The sequence below is a fragment of the Oncorhynchus mykiss genome, chromosome 17, assembly GCF_013265735.2.
Source record: "Oncorhynchus mykiss isolate Arlee chromosome 17, USDA_OmykA_1.1, whole genome shotgun sequence".
Classification (NCBI taxonomy): domain Eukaryota; kingdom Metazoa; phylum Chordata; class Actinopteri; order Salmoniformes; family Salmonidae; genus Oncorhynchus; species Oncorhynchus mykiss.
Window position 1 is genome coordinate 54,626,059 of NC_048581.1, and position 27,273 is coordinate 54,653,331.

Genomic DNA, 27,273 nt, shown 5'->3' on the forward strand with positions numbered 1-27,273 from the left:
CACAACATGGCAGCAGCACAAAACAGGGTACAAACATTATTGGGCACAGACAACAGCACAAAGGACAAGAAGGTAGAGGCAACACGTCACGCAAAGCAGCCCCAACTGTCAGTAAGAGTGTCTGGTGGGATGTAGGCCTATGTATCATTTAGCCTACAATATGTGATACAGACCAGGGTTGGGGTCAATTTGAATTTAAGTATTTCAATTGAGGAAGGGATTTGAATTGAAAATGCCGAAATTGAAAAGAGTTTGACATAAATACACTACATGACCAAAAGTCTGTGGACACCTGCTCGTCAAACATCTCATTCCAAAATCATGGGCATTAAATTGGAGTTGGTCTCCCCTTTGCTGCTATAACAGCCTCCTCCATTATTCTGGGAAGGCTTTCCACTAGATGTTGGAACATTGCTGTGGGGACTTGCTTCCATTCAGTCACAAGAGTATTAGTGAGGACGGCCACTGATGTTGGGCGATTAGGCCTGGCTGGCAGTCGGCATTCCAATTCAAACCCATTAACCCCAACAGTAGTTCATCAATCCAAGTCGTTGACGTGTACCTTTTATTTTACCGGGTAAATTGACATAAATTGACAATCACCCCATTTGTAATGAACTATTCTTATTTGAACAAACAAAATTAACAACCTCAGGATCTAATTCTAAAGAATAATGTTATAAACCCCTGTGTGTAATTTGGTCACAAAAAGATAATGCATTGTAGTCTACTGTTTAACTTCAAATCCATTTCTGATGTCTGTATCATGTTGTATCTTGCAGAAGTGTTGGTCGTGCAATACAAATCTACCACAGCAGGGGTTTTAATGTATTTGTTGAAAGTCAACAAGTACACCTGGAACATTGTACATACAGGTAACTGCCAAAAGAAAGGAAACACTTGAGGGATAAATGGGGGATACAAGGTCCATTGAAAGCAGTTGCTTTCACACAGGTGTGGATCCTGAATTAATTAAGCAATTAAAAACATCCCGTCATTCTACCCTGGCTAGAAGGAGAGATCTCTGACTTGAGGGGTCTCAAAGGAGCAAAGAGGGGTTTAAAGTGGGTTTGTGTGTCTCAGTCACCAGATCTCAACCCAATCGAACACTTATGGGAGACTCTGGACTGGTACCTGAGACAGCGTTTTCCACAACCATCAACAAAATATCAAATTATAGAATATCTTGTGGAAGAATGGTGTTGCATCCCTCTAATAGATTTCAAGACACTTGTAGAATCTATGCTGATGCGAATTGATGCTGTGATGGTGGCTCATGGTGGCCCAACGCCCTATTAAGACACTTTATGTTGGTGTCCTTTATTTTAGCAGTTACCTATACCTCTCATTATATCAACTTATGTAGAAATGTTCTATTTTATCTAATACTGTTTTACAAGATATTTTTGTTAACGTTTCTGTAATAAAATACTTTTAAACAGAACACTGATCCTTCTTACTCCTTATTTGTATTTATTTGACCTTTATTTAACTAGGCAAGTCAGTTAAGAACAAATTCTTATAAACAATGATGGCCTACGAAAAGGCCTCCTGCGGGGACTAGGATTAAAAATACAAATACGTTTCATTAAAATATAGGACAAAACAAACATCACGACAAGAGAGACAACACAGCACTACATAAAAAGAGACCTAAGACAACAACATAGTATCCAGGACAAGGCTTGTTCTGTGTCCATGAAACCAGCCCTTTTTTTTGTCTATTCTTGTTTATTTTTGTAACTTAAAGAGAAACCTAAGACAACAACATAGCATGGCACAACACATGACAACACAGCATGGTAGCAACACAATAGGACAACAACATGGTAGCGGCACAACATGGCAGCAGGACAAAACAGGGTACAAACATTATTGGGCACAGACAACAGCACAAAGGACAAGAAGGTAGAGGCAACACGTCACGCAAAGCAGCCCCAACTGTCAGTAAGAGTGTCTGGTGGGATGTAGGCCTATGTATCATTTAGCCTACAATATGTGATACAGACCAGGGTTGGGGTCAATTTGAATTTAAGTATTTCAATTGAGGAAGGGATTTGAATTGAAAATGCCGAAATTGAAAAGAGTTTGACATAAATACACTACATGACCAAAAGTCTGTGGACACCTGCTCGTCAAACATCTCATTCCAAAATCATGGGCATTAAATTGGAGTTGGTCTCCCCTTTGCTGCTATAACAGCCTCCTCCATTATTCTGGGAAGGCTTTCCACTAGATGTTGGAACATTGCTGTGGGGACTTGCTTCCATTCAGTCACAAGAGTATTAGTGAGGACGGCCACTGATGTTGGGCGATTAGGCCTGGCTCGCAGTCGGCATTCCAATTCAAACCCATTTACCCCAACTCTGATCCAGACCTCTGCTTGAAGAGGACAAAGGGGAACGTTTCATAACACATCTGTTTGGTCTGGTGGACTTAACAAAAATGTGTTCGCTCAACTGATTAGAAGAAGATAGCACTTTTCTGAGTTGAGTGAGTTTGGTGTAACAGTGATGCACCGCTTTATCTCCCAGAGAACAGCTAAGGTCAGCGAAAAAAGTGAGGGGCGGCCACAAATCAATTTAGTTAAAATATGGATTTTTTTTTTTTATGGAGACATTTGTGTTAATGGAGGATTTGTGTTTAATGTTGTAGGTGTGTACAGCCCCATGATACATTTCAGTCTTGCTTCATCTCCTGGCATGATTAAGTCATTTAAAGTTGACGGCAGGCTGTGAAAACCAACTTCTCCTCTCTACTTTGTCAAAAAACCTGTTAACAATTAATTCAGTTATATAAGATTTGCTTGCTCATGGAGAAACTCTACTTCAGATTCATTATGATGAGTTACAGATATGGCAGTGGTCTCCTACTAATGTTGGAATCTTGTCTTCGGTATTACTTCCTTATACCTTCCTGTAACAGATCCAAATTTGCTTACACATTGAATGCTAAAAATGATAATTGAAAATGTCATGATTGAAGAAATGTTATCTCTTAGGACATGTTCTGTCTTTGACCCAGTTGTGTACTCGAGACTCAGAACTTATAATATAGCCTACGGACAAAATCAGGATCCATAAAATCCTCCTAAATTGGCAGATTTCCAAGGTTGTATAAGGGACCTTTTAGATGTTACAAAACGTTTCAGTGAATTTGGTCCTTTGTCAAATTGGCACGCAAGTTTGGCATCTTATGCAATGAACCGTGGGAGCCAGTAAATGAGTAGTCAAACCCCTGCTAAGGGCAGGTGCCAGGTGAACTTGGATAACCCTTAAACCAGGGATCATCAACTAGATTTAGCCGCAGGACGATATTTTTCTTGAGCGTATGGTCGGGGGGGTGGAACATAATTACAAATAATTTGGAGACTGCAAATTGACCGCAAGAACCCCAAACAGATATAATATATAATGATATAATATTTGCTCAGAAAACTTGTGGGGCTAAAAAAAAATGTAAATGCCACTTGGGGAAACGTGCCTTAAGCTATAGGGAGATTACCAAACATTATAACCAAAACATCCTATCTGTGTCCACAAGATTTGGCTATTTCTTATGTCACATAACCATCCAATGAAATAGAAGGCCTACAGTATGCTTTGTTGTTTGTCTCCCTCCAGAGGTAGTCTGTTCAAGTTATAGGATGAGAGTATTCTGCAAGCATCAGTAAAAAACAGCAGGCATATTTAGGGGTTCTCAGCTAAGCTGACATGGTCAAATAACTCAAGCCTAGATAATAACCTAGATTGATAACTTTGTTTTCTAGATTTGCACACAAAAACTAGAGGCCATGAGAAAATTGTTCTAAAAGAATGCCACCGATTGGCCTATAGTTCGCACTGTTAAAAGCAGTCTCACATCCTCATATCCGCCGCCCCGTTCGACCTAGACTTAAAACTTTGTATGTAGGTGTCTTTCCTCATGTCAAACAAATTTGCCTCAATTTGATTGGTTAAGACATGGCTGAGAAACTGATAAATCAGGAAATACGATTTGACGTGTCCATTTAAATCCGTTGTAAATTAACTTCACAGTGGCCTATCAACTTGAAACATTTAAGTGTCATCAAAGACATTACCATGATTACCATGTTAAGTTTGACATTGAAATCGTTAAAAAAATTGTAAAATGAACTATTCCCCTTTTTAAAAACTGTAATGCTAATGCTTAAAACAATCATAAAAAAAAACATCTTCTTCTGATAGACTAAAAGTCAGATTCACTCCAAATTTGGTATTTGGACTCATCACAATCGTCCCTAAAGAGTTTGTGAAAATAACTTTGATGCATTCAAAGATGGCCACATAGATGCATATTAGCACATACGCAAAATATATAGAATTCTTCCTCATGAACTATAGGACCAAACGACACCAAATTTGGAATATAGGCTCATTAGTTTGAGAAAATATGGCTGAGTAACAGTGCCTTGCAAAAGTATTCATCCCCCTTGGCATTTTTCCTATTTTTTTGCATTACAACCTGTAATTAAAATAGATTTTTATTTGCATTGGACATCCAAATTTGACAAGTGAAATCAAAAAAATAACTTGTTACAAAAAAATTCCTAAAAAAATTACAATGGAAAAATGGTGCGTGCATATGTATTCACCTCCATTGCTATGAAGCCCCTAAATAAGATTTGGTGCAACCAATTACCTTCAGAAGTCACATAATTAGACATGATCTGTCACATGATCTCAGTATATATACACCTGTTCTGAAAGGCCCCAGAGTCTGCAACGTCACTAAGCAAGGGGCACCACCAAGCAAGCGGCACCACGAAGACCAAGGAGCTCTCCAAACAGGTCAGAGACAAAGTTGTGGAGAAGTACAGATCAGGGTTGGGTTATAAAAAATAAAAAAATATCAGAAACTTTGAACATCCCATGTAGCACCATTAAATCCATGATTAAAAAATGTAAAGAATATGGCACCACAACAAACCTGCCAAGAGAGGGCCGCCCACCAAAACTCACAGACAAGGCAAGGAGGGCATTAATCAGAGAGGCAACAAATCTCCACAGCAGAGATTGGAGTATCTGTCCATAGGACCACTTGAAGCCGTACACTCCACAGAGCTGGGCTTTACGGAAGAGTGACCAGGAAAAAGCCATTGCTTAAAGAAAAAAATAAGCAAACACGTTTGGTGTTCGCCAAAAGGCATGTGGGAGACTCCCCAAACATATGAAAGAAGGTAATCTGGTCAGACGAGACTAAAATTGAGCTTTTAAGCCATCAAGGAAAACGCTATGTCTGGCACAAACCCAACACCTCTCATCACCCCGAGAACATCCCCACAGTGAAGCACGGTGGTGGCAGCATCGTGCTGAGGTGATGTTTTTCCATCGGCAGGGACTGGGAAACAGGTTATTCAGGTTTTTATATCTCAAAAAATAAGGAAACGATTCATGCAAAATAATCTGCAATAACCTTCTCCTCATGAACCAAACTTCAGATTCACTACATTTTGTTTTTAGACTCATGATTGCACATAAACGAAGATAGTTCCTACATGATAGAGTTCTTACTTTGTTATCCAACTGATCTTGTGTCCTTTCAGTCATACTGTGAACCCCGTTCATTGCTGCTCACAATTTTATTTCAAGTTTGTCACTCCGACCATGTCACCCACAGTGGCGTGTATTCAAAATTGACCAATAAAACAATTCGGGAAAATAAAATAATGTATCTTTCGTCTCTGTGCTTCATAATTTTCTTTCAGTTTGCAAGAGGCTGAATGTACTATATCACCAGAGAAAGTATCCGAGGGAGCGAAACAGCACCCCTCTATATCTGTATGTGTAGGCCATCTATCTGATGCTGTCTGGTCAAAAGGAATATGACATTGTTGCCGCCCGTAGCATTGTACGCAAGGGAAGCCAGCGAGCATTTGGCCTCCCTTGATAAAAAAGTATAAAATAATAGCCAATCAACCGTTGAGCTAAACTGAGGGAACTCAGCTATGAATGGTCCAGGCGCATCACAAAAAAAGTGTCAAGGGAAGCCAGTTTGGATTTGGATTCACTAAAGTCACATCGAGAGCAAAACGCATGACAGAAAATAAAACCTGAATTGTAGCCTTGTGTTGTTGTCCTCTGGTTGCTAGTTCCCTAAATTAGACATGGATGGAAATAGGGATTTGGACTTGTGGTTTTACTTAATTCTCCCTACTGGCCAATAACGTCAAATCTGATCCAACCATTAATTCATACATTGTGCCCCTGGCTTGAGAGGATGGAAGTTCGATATGTAGCCAGATGTAGTAGGCTAATGTTAAATAGCTGGCCTGGCGCATTGTTGCCAATGAAAAAGTTAGGCTAGCGAGAAAGCATTTTAGCCAGGTAGCCTACGAAATAAAATAAAAGCGTGTACTGTACGAGTCAGACTGCTTCGTCAACATGAGAGGAAGATGGCATTGGCATTTCTCTATAAATAGGGTGTCAGCATGTTTTTTCTACTTGCACAAACACGTGCACGCACATACGCACAGAGAAGTCAGAATCATGGCCAGCTACATCATATTTAGTTTACTTTGATTGCCCTAAATTGTTTTTGGAATCATTTAGTTGTAGACTAAGCATAGGTGATTTGATGATGTTGAAGTGGTTGCTGGAATAGTGGAGGCAGCTCCTGTTTTCTTTGCGACTTGCAGTAACTCTGGTTCTAAATCAAATTGTTTAGTAGTCCGAAAATGTTGGAAGCATTCACTTGCTTGACCATGCTGTAAGTCATGTAACAGAGGTTGCTCTCCGGATTTATGATGAAACATAGGTGTGGATGAATTTATTCTGCCACTGCGTCTTATTGTCTCGGCCTTAGGCCAATACGTTTGCAAGGCATATGAACCAACAGCTTATAGAGCAAACAAATGCAATTATCACAACATATAGGTTGTAATATGGTAATACAAATTTTAAAAAGATGGGGGTGGGCCTTGCCCAGTGATTTTACCCACACACCCACAACAATTTAAGCGATTATGACAATGGTTACATTATTGATTTGAGAATACCAAAATTAATTCAAAGGCATTTATTACAAAAAAATCATGACAAAATGAATGTACAAATAAAAAATGCTGCCCTTGGTTGTATGAATGCATCTCAGTTGGGTACAGTCGTCCTGAGGATTTTTATGTCATCGGCAGGTCGGTCTTGTGTGTTTGTTTCCACCATGCCGACGCGGTTGACCACTGCCATACCTTGGCATACCCTCCCAAAGATACTGTGCTTCCCATCCAACCACTGAGTAGGCCCCAGGGTCAGGAAGAACTGGCTTCCGTTTGTATCTGGTCCTGCATTGGCCATCGCTAGGATCCCTGCACCTAGGGAGAGAGCACCATAAGAGAGCAGTAGAAAGCACCATAAAAATACTACATTTTGGTACTATGATATGTTTTTTTCCATTTCATTACTGTGAGACTATTGTTACCTGTGAATTTCAGGTCAGGGTGAAGTTCATCTTCAAACTCTTTGCCAAATATGGAGGCACCGCCACGACCTATAAGCAACACACATTACAGGGAGTAAGAATCTGATGTTGACATCAACAGACTTAGTCATCTGAGTTAGTGACTCTTCTTTTCTGTCTCCCTGGAACATTCTGAATGCATCTAAAAAGAAAGTGAACAGGTGATTCATGCTCAGGAAGACAAAAGCCTGGCAGTGGAACAAGTGGCATTCTGAAGAATTTCTCCAGGCCTCATCTATGTTAGTGTGTGTATATCTGTGTGTGTGTCTGTCTCACCTGTTCCTGTGGGGTCTCCTCCCTGCACCATGAAGTCCTTGATGATACGATGAAACTTTGTGTTGTTATAGTAACCTCTCCTGGCCAACTCAGAAAAGTTTTTGCAGGTTTTGGGAGCATGTCTCCAGTATAGTTCCACTGCAATTGTACCCATTCTGGAAAACAAGAGAGGGCATGACATGTTGCTAAGATGGAGCATTCATTTTCCATCGGATATTAAATTAACCAATGGACAGCATTTGGTATTCGAAAAACATGATTTGCGTAACTCCGAACGAGTTAGCTAACTAGCTAATGTTAGCTATTCATTCACTCAAAACATTTAGCTAAGGTTAGTTAGGCTAGCAAGCTATGAGAACTTACGTTGTCTCCAGGCTTACTGTGGGTGGCTGCCAGGTATCTGGTGGTATTCCCGACATGGTGACTTAACAAACCTAGAGTAATTGTATAAATAAATATACTAAAACGGCAAAGTAGCGAATGTTGTGCGCTGTATCAATGAAAAACTGTCTAACGGCTACTGTGGTAGAAACCGGAAGTAACCCCCGTATGTGCACTGTGCCGGAAATACATTTTTTTTATTGCTTGAATTCAGAATGGAACTTTACCGCCACCTAGTGCACAAAAAGCATTGTACAACGACTGAAGATATAAGCTTTTTTTTAGTGGTAGATATATATATATAAAAAATTGAGACTCCCATCTATGCTTCATGTGTGGCAGCATCAGTCTGTTCTAGTTGGTGTAATCATGCTTCATCAGCAATAATAAACTGGGTGGTTAGAGCCCTGAATGATGATTGGCTGACAGCCGTGGTATATCAGACCTTATACCACAAGGGTATAACAAAACATTTATTTTTACTGCTCTAATTACGTTAGTATCCAGTTTATAATAGCAACAAGGCACCTCAGTGGTTTGTGATATATGGCCAATATACCAAGGCTAAGGGCTATGTCCAGGCACTCTGCGTTGCGTTGTGCATAAGAACAGCCCTTAGCTGTGGTATATTGGCCATATACCACACCCCTTCTAGCATTATTGCTTAATAATATATGTGTGTGTGAGTTGCTCAGTGTGTGCGTGTGTGTATGTGTTTGTGGGTGGGTGGGTGTGAATTCGTGGGTGCTCGCTCATGCTGTTTATAATGATTCATATGATACTGAAAAGCACAAAAGAACGTTGATGACCTTTATTAATATAATCAACAAAATACTGTTAGCAAATATTTTACATACAAATACATAATTCCACCAAAAAAATGGACCTGCAATTAAACATCCTAAGCCAGTAATTGGAGAAATCATTGAGGGGCGAAAAAACATCACATGACTCGATACCAGTTCATTTGTACAAGATTGTCCAAGAGACTGACAGAGAAAGAGCGATGAGACACCTTGTAATGGACGGCATTACCAGACAGTATTAGACAGAGTAGCTAGATCTAAACTTGTCTGGTAAGACGACAATTACAAGGTTTAGGTAGGAGCATCAGAGGAAAGTAGCCAGGGTCTTTGGAGCTACAGCAGCTTGATGACAGACAAGCTGTGAAGACAGAAGACAGAAATGTTGGAGAATTGGAATAGTTTATAGAAATACATCATCAAAGTACCAGTGGTGAAAAATGTACAAATCTATCAGAGTTAATAGTTTATCAGTGGAGCAAAACATGTCAAAAGGCAAGATGACACAATCTTTCAATAATTTGAACTTTAAAAAAGGACATGCAAATGAATTATGTAATTGGCCTACAATTTCAGAGGACAGAATGAGTGCGCGAAGTGGTGATTCGATATTTGTGTGTTAAACCAGAACTCAGAAGTACAGCCCTTGACAAACATCACCTTTGAAACACCTCAATCACCTTCTGCTTTTATCTCTGTTGTCCATTGACTTGTACAGTCAACCTATTGTTTGAGAACACACAGTCTGATAAAATGATTCTAATTATAATATCATAAAATATGCCATTAAGCAGACTCTTTTATCCAAAGTGAATTACAGTCATCCGTGCATACATTTTCAAATCAAAGTTTATTGGCCCCATACACAGATTTGCAGAAATTATTGTAGATGCAGCAGAATGCAAAATAACAAAACAATATACACATTATCCAGAAAAAAAAAAGAAATTAAAAAATATCAGAAGTTTCTATGTCAAAGACTGGAATATAAATATATACAGTACCAGTCAAAAGTTTGGACACACCTACTCATTCAAAGGTTTTTCTTTATTTTTGTATATCTTCTACATTGTAGAATAATAGTGAAGACATCACAACTAGGAAATAACAGACATGGAATAATGTAGTAACCAAAAAAGTATTTTAGATTTTAGATTATTCAAAGTAGCCACCCTTTGCATTGATGACAGCTTTGCACACTCTTGGCATTCTCTCAGCCATTCTCTCAAGGCACACTGGTTAAGTGTGCCTTGAGTTCTAAATAAATCACTGACAGTGTCACCAGCAAAGACCCCCACACCTCCTGCTCCATGCTTCACGGCGGGAACCACACATGCAGAGATCATCTGTTCACCTACTCTGCGTCTCACAAAGACACTGTGGTTGGAAACAAAAATCTCATATTTGCACTCATCAGACCAAAGGACAGATTTACACCAGTCTAATGTCCATTGCTCATGTTCCTTGGCTCAAGCAAGTCTCTTCTTATTATTGGTGTCCATTAGTATTGGTGTCCATTAGTAGTGGTTTCTTTGCAGCAATTCCAGACCTGATTCATGCAGTCTCCTCTGAACAGGTGATGTTGAGATGTGTCTGTTACTTGAACTCTGTGAAGCATTTATTTGGGCTGCAATCTGAGGTTGGTAACTCTAATGAACTTATCCTCTGCATCAGAGGAAACTCTGGGTCTTCCTTTCCTGTGGCGGTCCTCATGAGAGCCAGTACCATCATAGCACTTGATGGTTTTTGCGACTGTGCCTGAAGAAACTTTCCAAGTTCTTGAAATGTTCTGCATGGACAGACCTTCATGTCTTAAAGTAACAATGGACTGTCGTTTTACTTTGCTTATTTGAGCTGTTCTTGCCATAATATGGACTTGGTCTTTCACCAAATAGGGCTAACTTCTGTATACCACCCCTACCTTGTCACAACACAACATTGTCTCAAACACATTAAGAAGTGAAGAAATTCCACAAATTAACTTTTAACAAGGAACACCTGTTAACTGAAATGCATTCCAGGTGACTACGTCATGAAGCTGGTTGAGAGTATGCCAAGAGTGTGCAAACCTGTCAGTGGCTACATTGAAGAATCTCAAATCTCAAATAACACTAACATTTTTTGGGTTACTAAATGATTCTGTATGTGTTATTTCATAGTTTGGATGTCTTCATTATTATTTTACAATGTAGAAAATAGTAAATATAAAGAAAAATCCTTGAATGAGTAGGTGTGTCTAAACTTTTGACTGGTACTGTATACAGTATGCATATAATGTAGTGTGTTAGACAGCATATGAATAGAAAAGATGCGTACAACAGTAGTTATATAGGATGATCCATGACTAAAATACAGTATATACATATAGAGTGGGTAAAACAGTATGTAAACATTAATGTTACCAGTTTTCAATGACTCTATGTACAGCTGTCTCTAAGGTGCAGGGTAGAGTACCAGGTGGGAGCCGCCTAGTTCCTCGTCTCCCTTCACTTTTCCTTGAAAAATAGTGTGTTGAATAGAAAAGCAGGCCAATTGGTTGAGAGTTATAAATAGGTAGAGAGTTATAAAAGAGAATAGAGAGAGAGAGAGAGAGAGAGAGAGAGAGAGAGTATGAGAGTAGGAGAGCAATAGAGATCGTTGTGTTTATTTTTCTCACACAGATCTCAGGTGTCAGCTACACAATATGCCACGCAGGTACAGTAGCGCTGGACCAATCACAAGCCAACTAAAGCACAGGCTCAGCTCCGACTGGGGGAGGGGTAGAGGAAGTGGCTCCCACTGCAACAGTAATTTCACTGGTATTCTTTAACTACTGGGTGGGGTGGAATATCTACACAAAAGGCAGGAGGTAGGAAGGAACTACCTATCACAAAAGGGGGGTTAGGCAGAAGGTGTTCACCACAGACAGCGTCAATCTCGTTTCCTATTGGACTATCTCTGTCAGCCTTCACTGTCTAGTGTGTGCCACCTGTTCTGGTTGCTTCCTCCAGCCAGTTGTTCCATCATCTTATTATTCACCTACGTAGTCCTTTAAAAATAACTACCCTACTACAGCATCCATATTTTCAATTGCTGTACTGTAAACTGGAGATCACCTGATTTGGAGTCTACAGCTGAACTATGACAATGCCATACAAGGGCCTCACTATTAAACATATAGCATTGACCAGAAAATGTACCAAAAACTATTTACAAACAGCAAATGCTTCCTGCTTCAGGTATGCTACAGTGTTGATGTGGTTGTTTGAAGGTCTTTCAGGGAACATCATTACCAGACAGTGTTAGAACATCTGTGTACAGCCGAGCACTGTCAGGTAAGATGTGTCCTGGAAGCCAGAGAAAGTGAATATCAAAAGCACATAACTATATCTATCTATATCCAACTCAGAGCATATCTAAGTCTACACAACCCTTAGAATAGTACTCAAAGCTACCAGCAACTCATAAGATATTACTACACACTGGCTCAAGGACTAAGAAAATGCAGTGCTAAACGGGATTGTGTTTGTGTGTTATGTGTTGACTCTATGATGCTTGCAGGGGGTCATCATCATCATTACCAGGCAGTATTAGAGAGAGTTATGACATCCAAAACTGCCTTGTAAGATGGAGATGGCCATCCAAATTTCAACATTTCATTTACAAGAGCAACACAGCTGCGGACAGTGTCAATAGGGGAGGCTCCTGGTCCAGAAAAGCACTTACTGACTGCTGTGTTTACCAACCCTGACGGATTTTTTTTGATGGTTTCATTCAATCATTGTGCAACAACATCAGTATACTAAGTCACTGTTAATAATTATCCAAACGCTACTAAACCGTTTCTTTTTATGATCCAAGAACCTAAACTATAATTTAAGAGGCTGCGGTTTTACAAAAGTTCCTTGACGTTATACGATCTGCGCTGTTAGTTTTAAAAAGTATGGCACTGGGCCATCGCAAAGTCAAGCTTCAGCTGCATCAAAAGTATGATGTCAATAATTTAGTATTCTAGAGTACCACAGTGACAGGAATATCAGAAAAACTGGACTGACTTCAGAAATCAGATTACTGTCATGTCTAGATTTATCAGAGTATGTCATAGTTAGGGTTGCAAAGCCACCGGTAATTTACTGAAGTTACTGGAATCTTAAGGAATTTTGGTAATGAACAGAAAATCTATGGCAATCTATCGTAACTTTGGTAATTTATGCTTGAATAACTTTCAAAAAAATGTATTCATATATAGTATTCATTTTTTTATATATCTGTGGCCACGCTGTCCATGAGTTTCTAGTAAATAGGCCATATGGTTCAAAAATCGCCCAATTAATAATAAGCATCTGATCAACAATGCATTATTTGTAATGCAATTCTTCTAAATATTGACTGTCTTCCATATACTAACAACTGCCACCAATTTCAAGCTCAAACATTGACAACAAATACATACTGACATAGTCAAATAAATAAAAGTGTGTCAAAAAAAATCTTAGGATATTTCATGCTGAAACCCTCATATTAAACACCAATGGCGTTCACTAAGTTGATGGTTTATATTTAGGATAATGTTTTACAGCTTTGTCATTGAATTATTTATTTTTTAAATCTCTTATTTCATTATTTCATATATTTTACATGTGATAAAGCCACACAGAGGGTCAAAGATTATTACAGACATCTGAAGTACCCAAATGGTCCACTACATGTCTTGCAATAGATTACATAACATCCTTGAAAGAACCCAAAATTCTGGCAGTTTACTGGTAAATGTGAAAGTTTCCAGTAATATACCCTCCCTTTGCAATCCTAGTCATACTAGATTATGACTGTTGAACCATAATACAGTTAACTATATTATTTCTTTATCATTGCCTCGTTGGCAAACTGCCACCAACGTTGTAGAATGCCCTCATTGACATTTCATGGCAAACATTATACATTACACAACAGCTACAGTGCCTTCAGAAAGTATTCAAACCCCTTTGCTTTTTACACATTTTGTTGTGTTGTTGTAGCCTGAATTTGATTAAATTGAGGTTTGGTGTCACTGATCTAAACACAATATTGTATCATGTCAAAGTGGAATTAAAAGCCGAAATGTCTTGAGTCAATAACTATTCAACCACTTTGTTATGGCAAGCCTAAATACCTATATTTACAAACTGTGTGCACTGTGCACAAATCACACTGTTCCTGCACTGGTAAATACACTATCATAGCATTTAAAAATTGGTACCGTGTTATTTTACCATATACATATTGTCCGATTACATTAGCCCTTTCATGTGAAGTAACATTACTTTCAGTAGTAGATGTTTGACAGACTACAAGTAAAATATTGTTTGATTTCTTTCGTTTGGGGCGGCAGGTAGCCTAGTGGATAGAGCGTTGAGCCAGTAACCAAAAGGTTGCTGGATCAAATCCCCTGAGCTGACAAGGTACAAATCTGCCCCTGAACAAGGCAGTTAACCCACTGTTCCCCGGCAGGCCGTCATTGTAAATAAGAATTTGTTCTTGACTGACTTGCCTAGTTAAATAAAGGTGAAAAAATATATATTTAAAAATGAATTAATGTTCAAAATATATAGCCTCCATTGCTGTCAGAACAAGCATAAAGAAAAGGTTTTGCTCTGAAACAAGCAAAGCAAACATTACTGGATGCAAATGTTGTGAGAGCAGGAAAGGTTGTATGGCAGTGGGAGCAGGTGAAAATGTCGGACAATACTCTGGGAGAGGGGGACTGAGAAGGAAATCAAACAGAAACACCTGTAATCTTACCGTTGTGAATAGAGAAGTATTTTTTTTTTTTTTAAGTCAGGAGTTGTAAAAGGAGAAAGTAGAGGGGGACATATCTCAAATTTCCCCTTGGAGCCCAAGAGAGAGCCACATCCAGTCTCTCTCGGGTCATTCAAGGCCCCATGAAAGGCAAACCCCACAGACATGCCCTGATCCCTCCCAGTCATCAGCCAGGCACCATTTCAGTAGACAGACCAGCACTAGAGGCCCTCAATGGGAGAAAAGGAGAGAGGGAAAGAAAATAGAGAACAAATATTTTAGGAGGCTGAAAGTACAATTAAATAAGGAAGCAATTTGAAACACAAACAATTTACATATTTGGACTCTATCAAATAATAATCTGATCCTTATCCCTAGTCTTGTCCCTAATCTATCCCCGGGGCTAAGGAGGATGTGATATTATATTCTCCTTGGATGAAACTTGTTTTCAATACTCCTGAGTAAAACCTTACTATAGGGTAAACATGACGTTTTAACAATAATAGTTTTGCTCTTGAATAATTTAATAAACCTCTCAATTGTTTGAACAGTATATTGATACATTTCAACTGATACAAATATAGATATGACTTTACGCAATATGCAAAAATCTATTTTGCTTCAAAGCCATACTGGTAAATCAGCATCTGCATGGTCACCACCTACCCTGAGTGTTTTGCATGCGCGAACAAACAGAAATGAAACAAAGGACCCAACCGGGTGCTTAGTCATTCTGACAAAATGGCTGCATGGTCTTAACCACACAAAACCAAGCTATGCACTACTTGACCTCTCACCTGTGAACAACATTATATCTTTATACATTTTTACCACACGTAGTGTATATGAGGCCATGCACATCGACACATGATGTATCTTATTCTTGCAGGAGGAAATCATAAAAAGCCATATGCAATGATATCTTGAGAAAATGACATTATCATTACCTGTAGATGACAGGTGTTGGTTGTGTATACAGTAGCATCAACTACTGCCTAAAACAGACTGTTTTAATGCATTTTCCTATCGTATCTTCCAGTTGAACGAGAAGGGGGAAAGCTTCTCTAATCATACCAGTAAAAAACAAGTAAGAACAAGCCTGACCAGAGCCTTTTGAAGTTATTCTGAGAGAAGACAAGCATGTCAGTTACATCTACTGTACTGAAAAGAACTCTCCGCCTTTTCTCTTTTAAATCTGGAGCCGAACAATTGTCTGAGTAGAATTTGTTTTTAAATCACTGAATAGAGAAACTGTCTTTTTTACAGCATATCAACCACAGCATCAAGTAAATTCATCCATAAGAGGCCATCATGATTTGCTTATCCTGTACATAGTGGTATTGAGAAACTGTTGACACAACTCATTCTGTTGAGAGTTTTTAGACATATGTGCCGTAACTGGTTTGTCTAGTCAAAGAATAGAGGTTTTCCATTCTCCTCTGTTTAGAGCATAAACTAGGGAGAGAGGCTTCCTCCGTGAAATGACAGGTGTCTCTAATCTGATGCCATCACAGTCAAACACCCTTCAACTTGACTTGTTTTCCCATGAGAAAAATCTTACTGCAGATAAGTCAAACAGGGAAATATACAAATACGGTCCTTAAAATAATATTATTCTGTGGTAGTGATATGATTATTTTCAAAAAGTCCCTTGCATAGAAGTTAAAAGTAAAAAATATGACAACAATTAAGAAAAAAAGTATAAAGATATGACTGTTGAAAAACTTTGGTTTTATAATTACGAGTTACTCTATCCTTCCTTGGAGCAGCCAGAGAGCCAGAAGACATAACAAGAGATACCATTGTGTTGCCGGGTCTTGTTGTGTTTTTTCTTCCTCTTCCCTCTTTCCTCCTCTTGCTGAACGATGAATGATTTCTTCCATGACTGGGTCAGATTCAAAAGGCAGAGGCCTCCGAGATTCAGGAGATCAGTTGATCAGTTGATGTAGAAGGAAGACATCAGAGGTAGAGGTTTCGGGTGATGTCCATCGACAAGGGGCCCCGAAGTGGTAATGATGTTACCTGGTTAAGCTCCTAATGCAAAGAGTCTGAGTTTGTAAAGGGCTTGGTTTACATGTACACCTACCAGCCCTACCTCAGTGTCTCTCCACGATGTAACCAATCACCTTGCACCAAGCACCAAGCAGGTGTGTCTCCTTCACTGTGATTGGTCGGGTCAACCTACTGAGAGTCCACTGGGGTATGTGTGTTCGTGCATGTATGACATCAGCTTTACAGTTGAGAACCATGCCTTATCCGGCATGGCTTCTCTTCCTCGTCTCAAACACGCCTTTTCCCTATGACCTGAGCTCACGTTGAAGATTCAAATGAATTAACAAAGTGCATGGGTATACAGAACAACCTCATAATTGAACTACCATTGGAGTGTAACACAGTAAAAGGTAGAAGGTATAAGTAATAGTAAAACCTTGAGGTAAAAGTACATTATTGGTCAGAATACATAATTACATCAATCTAATCATATTCTCTAAAGCAGTATCTAAACATATTCTCTAAGGCAGTACTAACATACAGTACCTCACTCAACTGATCAAGGGCTTGATGATTAGTTGATTTGTTAAACTCAGGTGTGCTGGACTAGTACTAAACTGAAATAAAATAAACCGGCGCACTGTTTGGGTCCCTGCAGGTAAAGCTGGTGAAAGGCCATGGAGTCATAGACATGGTGGTACTGAAATGAACTCAGAGAAAAGACCACCAGACCAGCTTTACAAACCTGTAACACTGACTGGAGGTCTATACAGCTGAGCTATTTAGGGCTGTGTCAATTTAGCTGATAGCCTAGCAACAGTTTTCTTTTTTTGACTGGTTTAACTATACCCTCCCCTACTTATTTATTTGGTTTAACTATACACTCCCCTACTTATTTATTTGGACAGTGAAGCTAAAACTTTTTATTTGCTCTATGCTCTGGAATTTTGGATTTGAGATCAAATGTTTCATATAAGTTGACAGGTCAGAACATAACCTTTTATTTGTTTCACCATTTAGAAATGAAAGCACTTTATGTGCTTGTCCCATATCCATAGCACACAATGATTACAGCTTGTGGCTATACAAACTTGCTGGGTACATTTGCTGTTTGTTTTGGTTGTGTTTCAGAGTATGTTGTGCCCAATAGAAATGAAGGGTACATCATGTATTGTGTCATTTTGGAGTCACTTATTGTTAATAAGAATATAATCTGTTTATGAACACTTCTACAACCCATTTAATCCCATCGGTCACAATGGAGAGATACATTTTTTTATTTTTTTTACTTCACAGGCTCTAGAGATTAAAGTTGTATTTATCAACAAAATCATGTATTATGCATTACTAAGTTGTGTAGTATGATTCAGAGTAGTTTCATAGGATTTCTCTAAATTGTCACAAGAACAAGCATACTGTAATGATATGGCTGAGAGTCGGGAAGCAAGTTCAGGGAGTGAGTGTTTTAATAAAATAAACATAATCCAAAACGAGAACCACTAACAGCCCACAGACATGAAACAAACTGAAACAATGACACCTGGGGAAGGAACCAAAGGGAGTGGCATATATAGGGAAGGTAATCGGGGAAGTGATGGAGTCCAGGTGAGTCTGACGACGCGCAGGTGCGCATAACAATGATGGCGGGTGTGCGCCATAACGAGCAGCCTGGTGACCTAGAGGCCGGAGAGGGAGCACACGAGACACATATATTTCCAAGGCCTACTTCTACGGACAAATTTGGCACCAGAAGTCTGTATTCAACAGCTTGAAAAAAAAATACCTCGATATTTTTTTTTGTAATATATAAAATATTTTGTAAATATAATTTTTAAAGTGTCTAGCTACTGTAGATAACATATGTGCCTTCATTTTCAATACATTGAATCCAGGATGCTCGTGGTATATGAAAATATCTCAGCAGTTACATTTATGACCAATGGGAAAATACAGTGTCTTATTATATATATTTAATCATATAAGATTTTTTTTTTTCTTCAGTAGATTGAAGGTGAGTTGGTTGTAGATATACTTGATCAAGATAATCTTACAGATTATTTTACCATTATCCATTAGCCTTTACATACAATATATATATATATATATATATACAAAAGTATGTGGACACCCCTTCAAATCAGCATATTCAGCTATTTCAGCCACACCCGTTGCTGACAGGTGTATAAAATCGAGCACACAGCCATGCAATCTCCATAGACAAACCTTGGCAGGAGAATGGCCTTACTGAAGAGCTCAGTGACTTTCAACGTGGCACTGCCATAGGAAGTCAACTTTCCAACAAGTCCGTTCGTAAAATGTCTGCCCTGCTAGAGCTGCCCCGGTCAACTGTAAGTGCTGTTGTTGTGAAGTGGAAACGTCTAGGAGCAACAACGGCTCATCCAAGAAGCGATAGATCACACAAGCTCACAGAACGGGACCTCCAAATGCTGAAACGCGTAGCAACACTCACTACTGCGTTCCAAACTGCCTCTAGAAGCAACTTCAGCACAAGAACAGTTTGTCGGGATTTTCATGAAATGGGTATCCATGGCCAAGCAGCCACACACACAAGCCTAAGATCAACATGCGCAATGCCAAGCGTCGGCTGGGGTGGTGTAAAGCTCGCCGCCATTGGACTTTGGAGCAGTGGAAACGTGTTCTCTGGAGTGATGAATCACGCTTCACCATCTGGCTGTCCGATGGACTAATCTGGGTTTGGTGAATGCAAGGAGAACGCTATCTGCCCAACTGCATAGTGCCAACTGTAAAGTTTGGTGGAGGAGGAATAATTGTCTAGGGCTGTTTTTCATGCTTTGAGCTAGGCCCCTTAGTTCCAGTGAAGGTAAATCTTAACGCTACATCATACAATGACATTCTAGACAATTCTGTGCTTCCAATTTTCTGGCAGCAGTTTGGGGAAGGTTGGTGTGTAAGAACTTGACTGTCCTGCACAGAGCCCTGACTTAAACCCCATTGAACACCTTTGGGATGAATTGGAAAACCAATGGCGAGCCAGGCCTAATCGCCCGACCTCAACTCTTGTGACTGAATGGAAGAAAATCCATGCTGCAATGTTCCAACATCTAGTGGAAAGCTTTCCCAGAAGAGTGGAGGCTGTTATAGCATTAAGGGGGGGACCAACTCCATATTAATGCCCATGATTTTGGACTGAGATGTTCGACAAGCCGGTGTCCACATACTTTTGGTCATGTATAGTATGTTTAAATCTCTGATTTTGACTGTAAAACTTCATATTTTGTTATTTCAGAGGGAATATGTTAGTGTCTCTTGCACAAGGGTAGACCTGGTTTATCAGAGGACATAGCCACAGGTGTAAACCTGGTTTGTATGTGTATTTGGGCTGAGACATGCAAATGTAGATCTTCTTTATATTAGTATTGGGACTCAGTCAAAGGTGTACAAGTACTGGAGCTGAGTTGCAGGGGTAGACCTAGTTTACAATTTGTGTCACACCCTGACCTTAGTGATCCTTTTTATGTCTCTATTTGGTTTGGTCAGGTGTGATTTGGGGTGAGTATTCTATCTTCTATTATTTGTATTGCTATGTTTTGGCTGGGTAGGGTTCTCAATCAGCTGTCTATTGTTGTCTCTGATTGAGAACCATACTTAGGTAGCCATTTCCCCACCTGTCTTTGTGGGAAGTTGACTTTGTTTATGGCACAGCCTTTAGCGCCACGGTTTGTTTTGTAGTGTTTATTGTTGTGTCCGGCGTCTTTTCTAAATAAAATAATATGTACGCTCACCACGCTGCACCTTGGTCCAGTTCTTTTAACGGCCGTGACATTATGACTATTCAGGCGTTGGCACATTTAGACCTGGCTCAGTTGACTAATTGGGTTCAAGCACAGGTGCAGACATTGTATATCTGTAAATTGGAGTTGAAGTACAGGTGTATAGCTGGTTTGTATGAATATTGGGACTGAAATGCATAAGCACACCTACTTTTATGACAAGTGGGGTTGACATAGCAGTAGACCTGTATTTTTTTAAATCAATATTGGGCTAGACATACAGGTGAACATCTGGCCTGTAAGAATATTGGGGCTGATATACTAGTGTAGGCCTGGTTTGTAGGAAAGTTGAGGCTTGGGCACTGGGGTAGAACTGTTTTATGAGTATGCCCATGAATTGACCTAGTTTATATGTGTAATGTGGTGTATGGATAGTCAAGGCTCATACAGGTAATGGGTCTGGATGGATGTGTATTTCCTAGTCAAATCCTTTCTTGCAACACGTTTGTGGTAAGAAAAAAGTGAATTGGGCTGCGACACACTCAGTACAGTGGTATAACACGTATCTATGAAATTAATAGCGTATACAGGTCAGAAATCACAGGAATAAGATATAAACAGGGTTGGTGTGCACAGCGAATAGCTGGATATAGGTTACTGTTGGTGACTTGGGCAATATAGGCCTAAGGAAAGTGGAAAACAGGGCCGAGATAGGCAAGCAACACGGATGAGGTGTATTGGCAAAGGAACTGGGGTCTGTGAGTAACAAATAGGTAATTTAAGGGTAGGATATGGGGGTTAGGGCATGGGGTAACAGGGCTGGGGTGTGTGGGTAATTGGGCTGAGGTATATAGATATTGGGGCTGAGGAATAGTGGTAAATTGTATTATAGGCAGAGCACTGTACGTTCACATCGGTTACAATTGTGACCAAGAATAAAACATACCTTTTTTACTTGTAAAAAAATAAATAAATATGGATTACATTTTAGTGTCACTAATGGCATACACATTTGGGAATAAGTGGGTTAATGTGGATGCTACCATGTTAACAGATCATCATATGTGGATTGTGAATAATGATGAGAAAGTTAGAGGCACAAAGATCATACCCCCAAGATATGCTAACCTCTCATCATGACCAATAAGAGGGGAGGGCAGCATTTTTGGGGGGGTTATGATCTTTGTGAATTTGTGCAAATACTTATGAAAAAAATAACACATTTCAAATGGGGAGACTAGATACATAAAGTGCTTTCATTTCTAAACAGTAAAACAGTATGTTAGAATATACCCTAATATAAAAGATGTCATTCTGTGCTATCGCCTCATATGAAACATCTTATCTCAAATCCAAAATGATAGGGCACAAAAAAATGTTTGCTTCACTTCCAAATAAATACAGAGGGGAGTATATCTCCTCAACAATTCCTTTTTCATTTGTGTTTTTAGATTTCATACATTTTTATGGTTTAATTTTGTTTATGTGTCATTGATCAGGTTGCATGACACACAACCAATCTTACCTCACATAAAACCACGAATAAGCAATACAGAACCAGCCACTAATAACTAGTATCTAATATTTTTGATAAATTATTCAAGCAATAAACTCTACATTTAAATATTTCATTAGCTCTAATATTTAACTCTAGTCCACTGTATAATAGCAGACAAAGGCTTTGAGATCTTCCATTTGGTGTGGCTGTGAGTTCATCTTTGGGCATGGGGTAATCATCAGAGAACACATGCACCCAAGCAACAAGGCTGTGCTCTGACTTGCACTCCCAGGTAATTGGGCCCAGCAGGATGTTTGCGCACCAGGTGGGGCAGTGCAGGGGATTCAAATGACTACCCCCAGAGCCCCATGGGACCAGGTGAATCTGGGAAGCAAAGCAGCAACCAAACAAGCCAATTAACTGGCTGATTCCACTTCCAACTTAAGACATCTGCCTTCCATTGATTATACAGTGGTTAAACCACAAACAAATTGTCAAACATTGTCAATCCCATGACTTCACTCAGACACTCCAGTACCTCCCTGCCTTTATACATAATACATAAAGAAGATCACCCAGAGACAGATGTCATGTCCCAGCTACAGATGGAATGGGGGTTGTGGGAATGATGTAGCCACTGGTACACAGACAGACAGAGACAGACCCTGTGGAGATGGTGAGTTCAGCTCAGGGAGTCCTGTTACAACAGTGTAACCATGGGTACCAAGCCACACAAACACACCGCCCTGAAGGTACTGTACCTTTATCCCTGATGTTGTTTCATCATTCTCATAAAGACGAAGAAAGAATATGTCAGTGCATTTGACATTTGACCAACAACACATTTTATCTTTGTTATTCTATATGATTTAACCAAATATTGTATACAAGTGGAAGTAGTAGAAAGCCATGTTGACTGCCAAGACCATATAAGACTTCCTGTGCTGTATAGCTCATAAAAGTCACCGATTACATACAGTATAGTGTACACAGTATGCTGTGCCTGCCAGCTGGGAGAAATTGGGGCACAGCCAGCGAGACTGCGTGAAAAAGCAAAAATGTATTCCCACGTATAGTATACTGTACCAGTCCATAGAGCAAGTTATAGTAGGCCTACATATCACCAAGGGTTACACATAGAGATCCTAGTATACTAATTCCTAATTCTATGGGGTTACATTGGGGAGGAAAAGCAAAGTGATCTCATTAAGCTTCTGGAGTTGGGTGGGGAATAATATTTCTTTGCGGCATTTTCATTCAAAATTGTATCTATTCTTTTCAACATAGTTTGCCTATAATTGTCATATTACTGTATAGGAATGTCTTGAGAATGGAGAGAAGAAGATAGAGGGTATGTGAGTAAAAGCACAAAGACTGACATAGTGACAACAACAAAAAAGAAAAGGGGAGAGGTGGGTTTCAGGAAGATGGACTGAGTAAGAGAGGCAGGGGTTGGGGGAAGATAGAGATGAATAGATGTTGTCCAGGTGGCCATCTTTGACTTTGACTTTGTGCTCAACTTTATGTAGGAAAAAGCTCAAAGTAAACTGGGGTATAGGCTAAATAGCAATCTATCCTGAAGACGACCGTTATGTCAGTCCAGATACAGTATTCATTTACTAGTCTATGATTTATGATTTACTCTCAGTGCATCAAAGGCACACTTAAAGGTACACTCATCCATGACATGCCATTTCCATTGCTATTCACACAGAAGTAACTGGAAACGAGGAACACCTATGTGAGAATGCGGTTCATTGACTACAGTTCAGCATTCAACACTATTGTTCCCTCCAAGCTCGACACCAAGCTCAGAGCCCTGGGTCTGAAAACCACCCTCTGCAACTGGATTCTGGACTTTCTGATAGGCAGTCCACAGGCTGTGAGGATTGGCAACAACACCTCCTCCACACTGACTCTTAAAAGGCTCTGCATAGTCAATCCGGGGTCTGAAGTGGCCGTACAGCATTTACTGCGATGCAGCCTCCGCAGACGTCAGGGCTTTCATACTTCTTGCGCTTAGCGGAGCAGAACAGAGCTGTTGTGAAGGAAGTTGTCAAGGAAGTGAGTTTGTATTTATACAGGACCTACCGCCCCCACCTACCATCAACCAATCATGTCAACGCGGAGCTATACGAAGCGCTCCGCATTGTCACAAAAATTGAGAGGCGCACGGTGATGCGGTACGGAGCTTGATTTGGCCTCTGCATGCCTCCAGAGGCTCAGCAATAACATCACACCCTCCATACAAAGCCTCCGACCACATTTCGGATAAAGCATAAATTGTCTTTAACACAGGTTGTAGGCCTGATAATCAACAACGACGAATCAGCCTATAGGGAGGAGGTAAGTGAACTGGCATTGTGGTGTCATGACAACAACCTCTCCCTCAACACCAGCAGAACAAAGGAGTTGATTGTTGATTTCAGGAAGCAGAGGATGGAACATGCCACAATCCACATCAACAGGACTGCAGTAGAGAGAGTCCTCGGCATCCACATCACAGAGGACTCTCCAAATACTATCGCTGAACCATCGAGAGCATCCTGACCGGTTGAATCACGGCCTGGTATGTGAAATGCTTTGTCCAAGACCACAAGGCCTTCCATCGGGTGGTGAAGATGGCCTAGTACATCACTGGGACCGTGCTCCCACCCATCCAAGACATCTACTCAAAAAAGTGCCTGAGGAAGGCATGCAGCATCGTCAAGGAACCCACACCCCAGCCACAAGTTGTTCGCTCCCTTACAGTCAGGCAGATAGTATCGGAGCATGAGATCTGATACCAACAGACTCAGAGACAGTTTCTATCCACAAGCCATTAGACTGCTGAACACTTGAATTGGATTGACCACCTGCTCTAATTCTCTGCACCATAGCACACAAGCACTCACTCATGCACACACACACAGACATTCATGCTACACACACATCACAACTGCTGCTACAAGACTCTTATTATACTGCTCAATTTATACACTTGACCCCCATCCCCAATACACATGTAACACAGGAGGTTGGTGCCACCTTAATCAGGGAGGAAGGGCTCGTAATAATGGGTGGAGCGGAATTAGTGGGAATGGTATCAATAGATTAAACACATGGATTCCATATGTTTGATACCATTCCATTAGCTCCGTTCCAGCCATTATTATGATCCGTCCTCCCCTCAACAGCATCCACTGACTTGTACAGTGCCTTGCGAAAGTATTCGGCCCCCTTGAACTTTGCGACCTTTTGCCACATTTCAGGCTTCGAACATAAAGATATAAAACTGTATTTTTTTGTGAAGAATCAACAACAAGTGGGACACAATCATGAAGTGGAACGACATTTATTGGATATTTAAAACTTTTTTAACAAATCAAAAACTGAAAAATTGGGCGTGCAAAATTATTCAGCCCCCTTAAATTAATACTTTGTAGCGCCACCTTTTGCTGCGATTACAGCTGTAAGTCGCTTGGGGTATGTCTCTATCAGTTTTGCACATCGAGAGACTGAAATGTTTTCCCATTCCTCCTTGCAAAACAGCTCGAGCTCAGTGAGGTTGGATGGAGAGCATTTGTGAACAGCAGTTTTCAGTTCTTTCCACAGATTCTCGATTGGATTCAGGTCTGGACTTTGACTTGGCCATTCTAACACCTGGATATGTTTATTTTTGAACCATTCCATTGTAGATTTTGCTTTATGTTTTGGATCATTGTCTTGTTGGAAGACCAATCTCCGTCCCAGTCTCAGGTCTTTTGCAGACTCCATCAGGTTTTCTTCCAGAATGGTCCTGTATTTGGCTCCATCCATCTTCCCATCAATTTTAACCATCTTCCCTGTCCCTGCTGAAGAAAAGCAGGCCCAAACCATGATGCTGCCACCACCATGTTTGACAGTGGGGATGTTGTGTTCAGCTGTGTTGTTTTTACGCCAAACATAACATTTTGCATTGTTGCCAAAAAGTTCAATTTTGGTTTCATCTGACCAGAGCACCTTCTTCCACATGTTTGGTGTGTCTCCCAGGTGGCTTGTGGCAAACTTTAAACAACACTTTTTATGGATATCTTTAAGAAATGTCTTTCTTCTTGCCACTCTTCCCTAAAGGCCAGATTTGTGCAATATACGACTGATTGTTGTCCTATGGACAGAGTCTCCCACCTCAGCTGTAGATCTCTGCAGTTCATCCAGAGTGATCATGGGCCTCTTGGCTGGATCTCTGATCAGTCTTCTCCTTGTATGAGCTGAAAGTTTAGAGGGACGGCCAGGTCTTGGTAGATTGGCAGTGGTCTGATACTCCTTCCATTTCAATATTATCGCTTGCACAGTGCTCCTTGGGATGTTTAAAGCTTGGGAAATATTTTTGTATCCAAATCCGGCTTTAAACTTCTTCACAACAGTATCTCGGACCTGCCTGGTGTGTTCCTTGTTCTTCATGATGCTCTCTGCGCTTTTAACGGACCTCTGAGACTATCACAGTGCAGGTGCATTTATACGGAGACTTGATTACACACAGGTGGATTGTATTTATCATCATTAGTCATTTAGGTCAACATTGGATCATTCAGAGATCCTCACTGAACTTCTGGAGAGAGTTTGCTGCACTGAAAGTAAAGGGGCTGAATAATTCTGCATGCCCAATTTTTCAGTTTTTGATTCGTTAAAAAAGTTTGAAATATCCAATAAATGTCGTTCCACTTCATGATTGTGTCCCACTTGTTGTTGATTCTTCACAAAAAAATACAGTTTTATATCTTTATGTTTGAAGCCTGAAATGTGGCAAAAGGTCGCAAAGTTCAAGGGGGCCGAATACTTTCGCAAGTCACTGTAAATATCGGACTATAAATATAAACATATATATAAACATTGTTAAAAATCTGTTGTTCTGCCCCTGAACAAGGCAGTTAACCCACTGTTCCTAGGCTGTCATTGAAAATAAGAATTTGTTCTTATTAACTGACATGCCTAGTTAAATAAAGGTCAAATAAAAATCATGTTTAAAAATGGATCCTTCCTTTATTATATGTATGCTAAAATGTTTACTCTATTCTAAGCCATTTACTTTATGTTCGTATCCTTATCTTTTCTTATTTCTTATTGTTGTTGCATTCTCGAGAAGGAACCTTCAAGTAAGCATTTCGTTGGACGATGTATGCCATGCTCATCCCATACACACGACTTCAATAAAACTTTACATTTGAAACTGTAGGCCCTACTCCTAAGCCATAGTGGCGGTGTGGAGCTTTCTTGTTGATGATTCCAGAGAAGAAGAGCAAAACAAGGAAAAGTTTACAGCCACAAAGTGACTATATCACTCAAATGTGCTATTTGGTCTTCATTTAAGGTTATGGTT

The 27,273-nt window shown here is 40.0% G+C and overlaps 1 protein-coding gene across 1 annotated transcript; it reads right to left on the bottom strand.

Moving 5' to 3' along the window:
• Positions 1–7,023: 7,023 nt before the first annotated feature.
• On the bottom strand, positions 7,024–8,324 carry ppil1 (peptidylprolyl isomerase (cyclophilin)-like 1). The gene is made up of 4 exons (XM_021568913.2): positions 8,116–8,324; positions 7,753–7,907; positions 7,438–7,506; positions 7,024–7,330 (listed from the first exon to the last, which is right to left on the bottom strand). The coding sequence occupies exons 1-4, from the start codon at positions 8,169–8,171 to the stop codon at positions 7,110–7,112; spliced, it is 501 nt and encodes a 166-aa protein (XP_021424588.1). The 5' UTR covers positions 8,172–8,324; the 3' UTR covers positions 7,024–7,109.
• Positions 8,325–27,273: the final 18,949 nt, after the last annotated feature.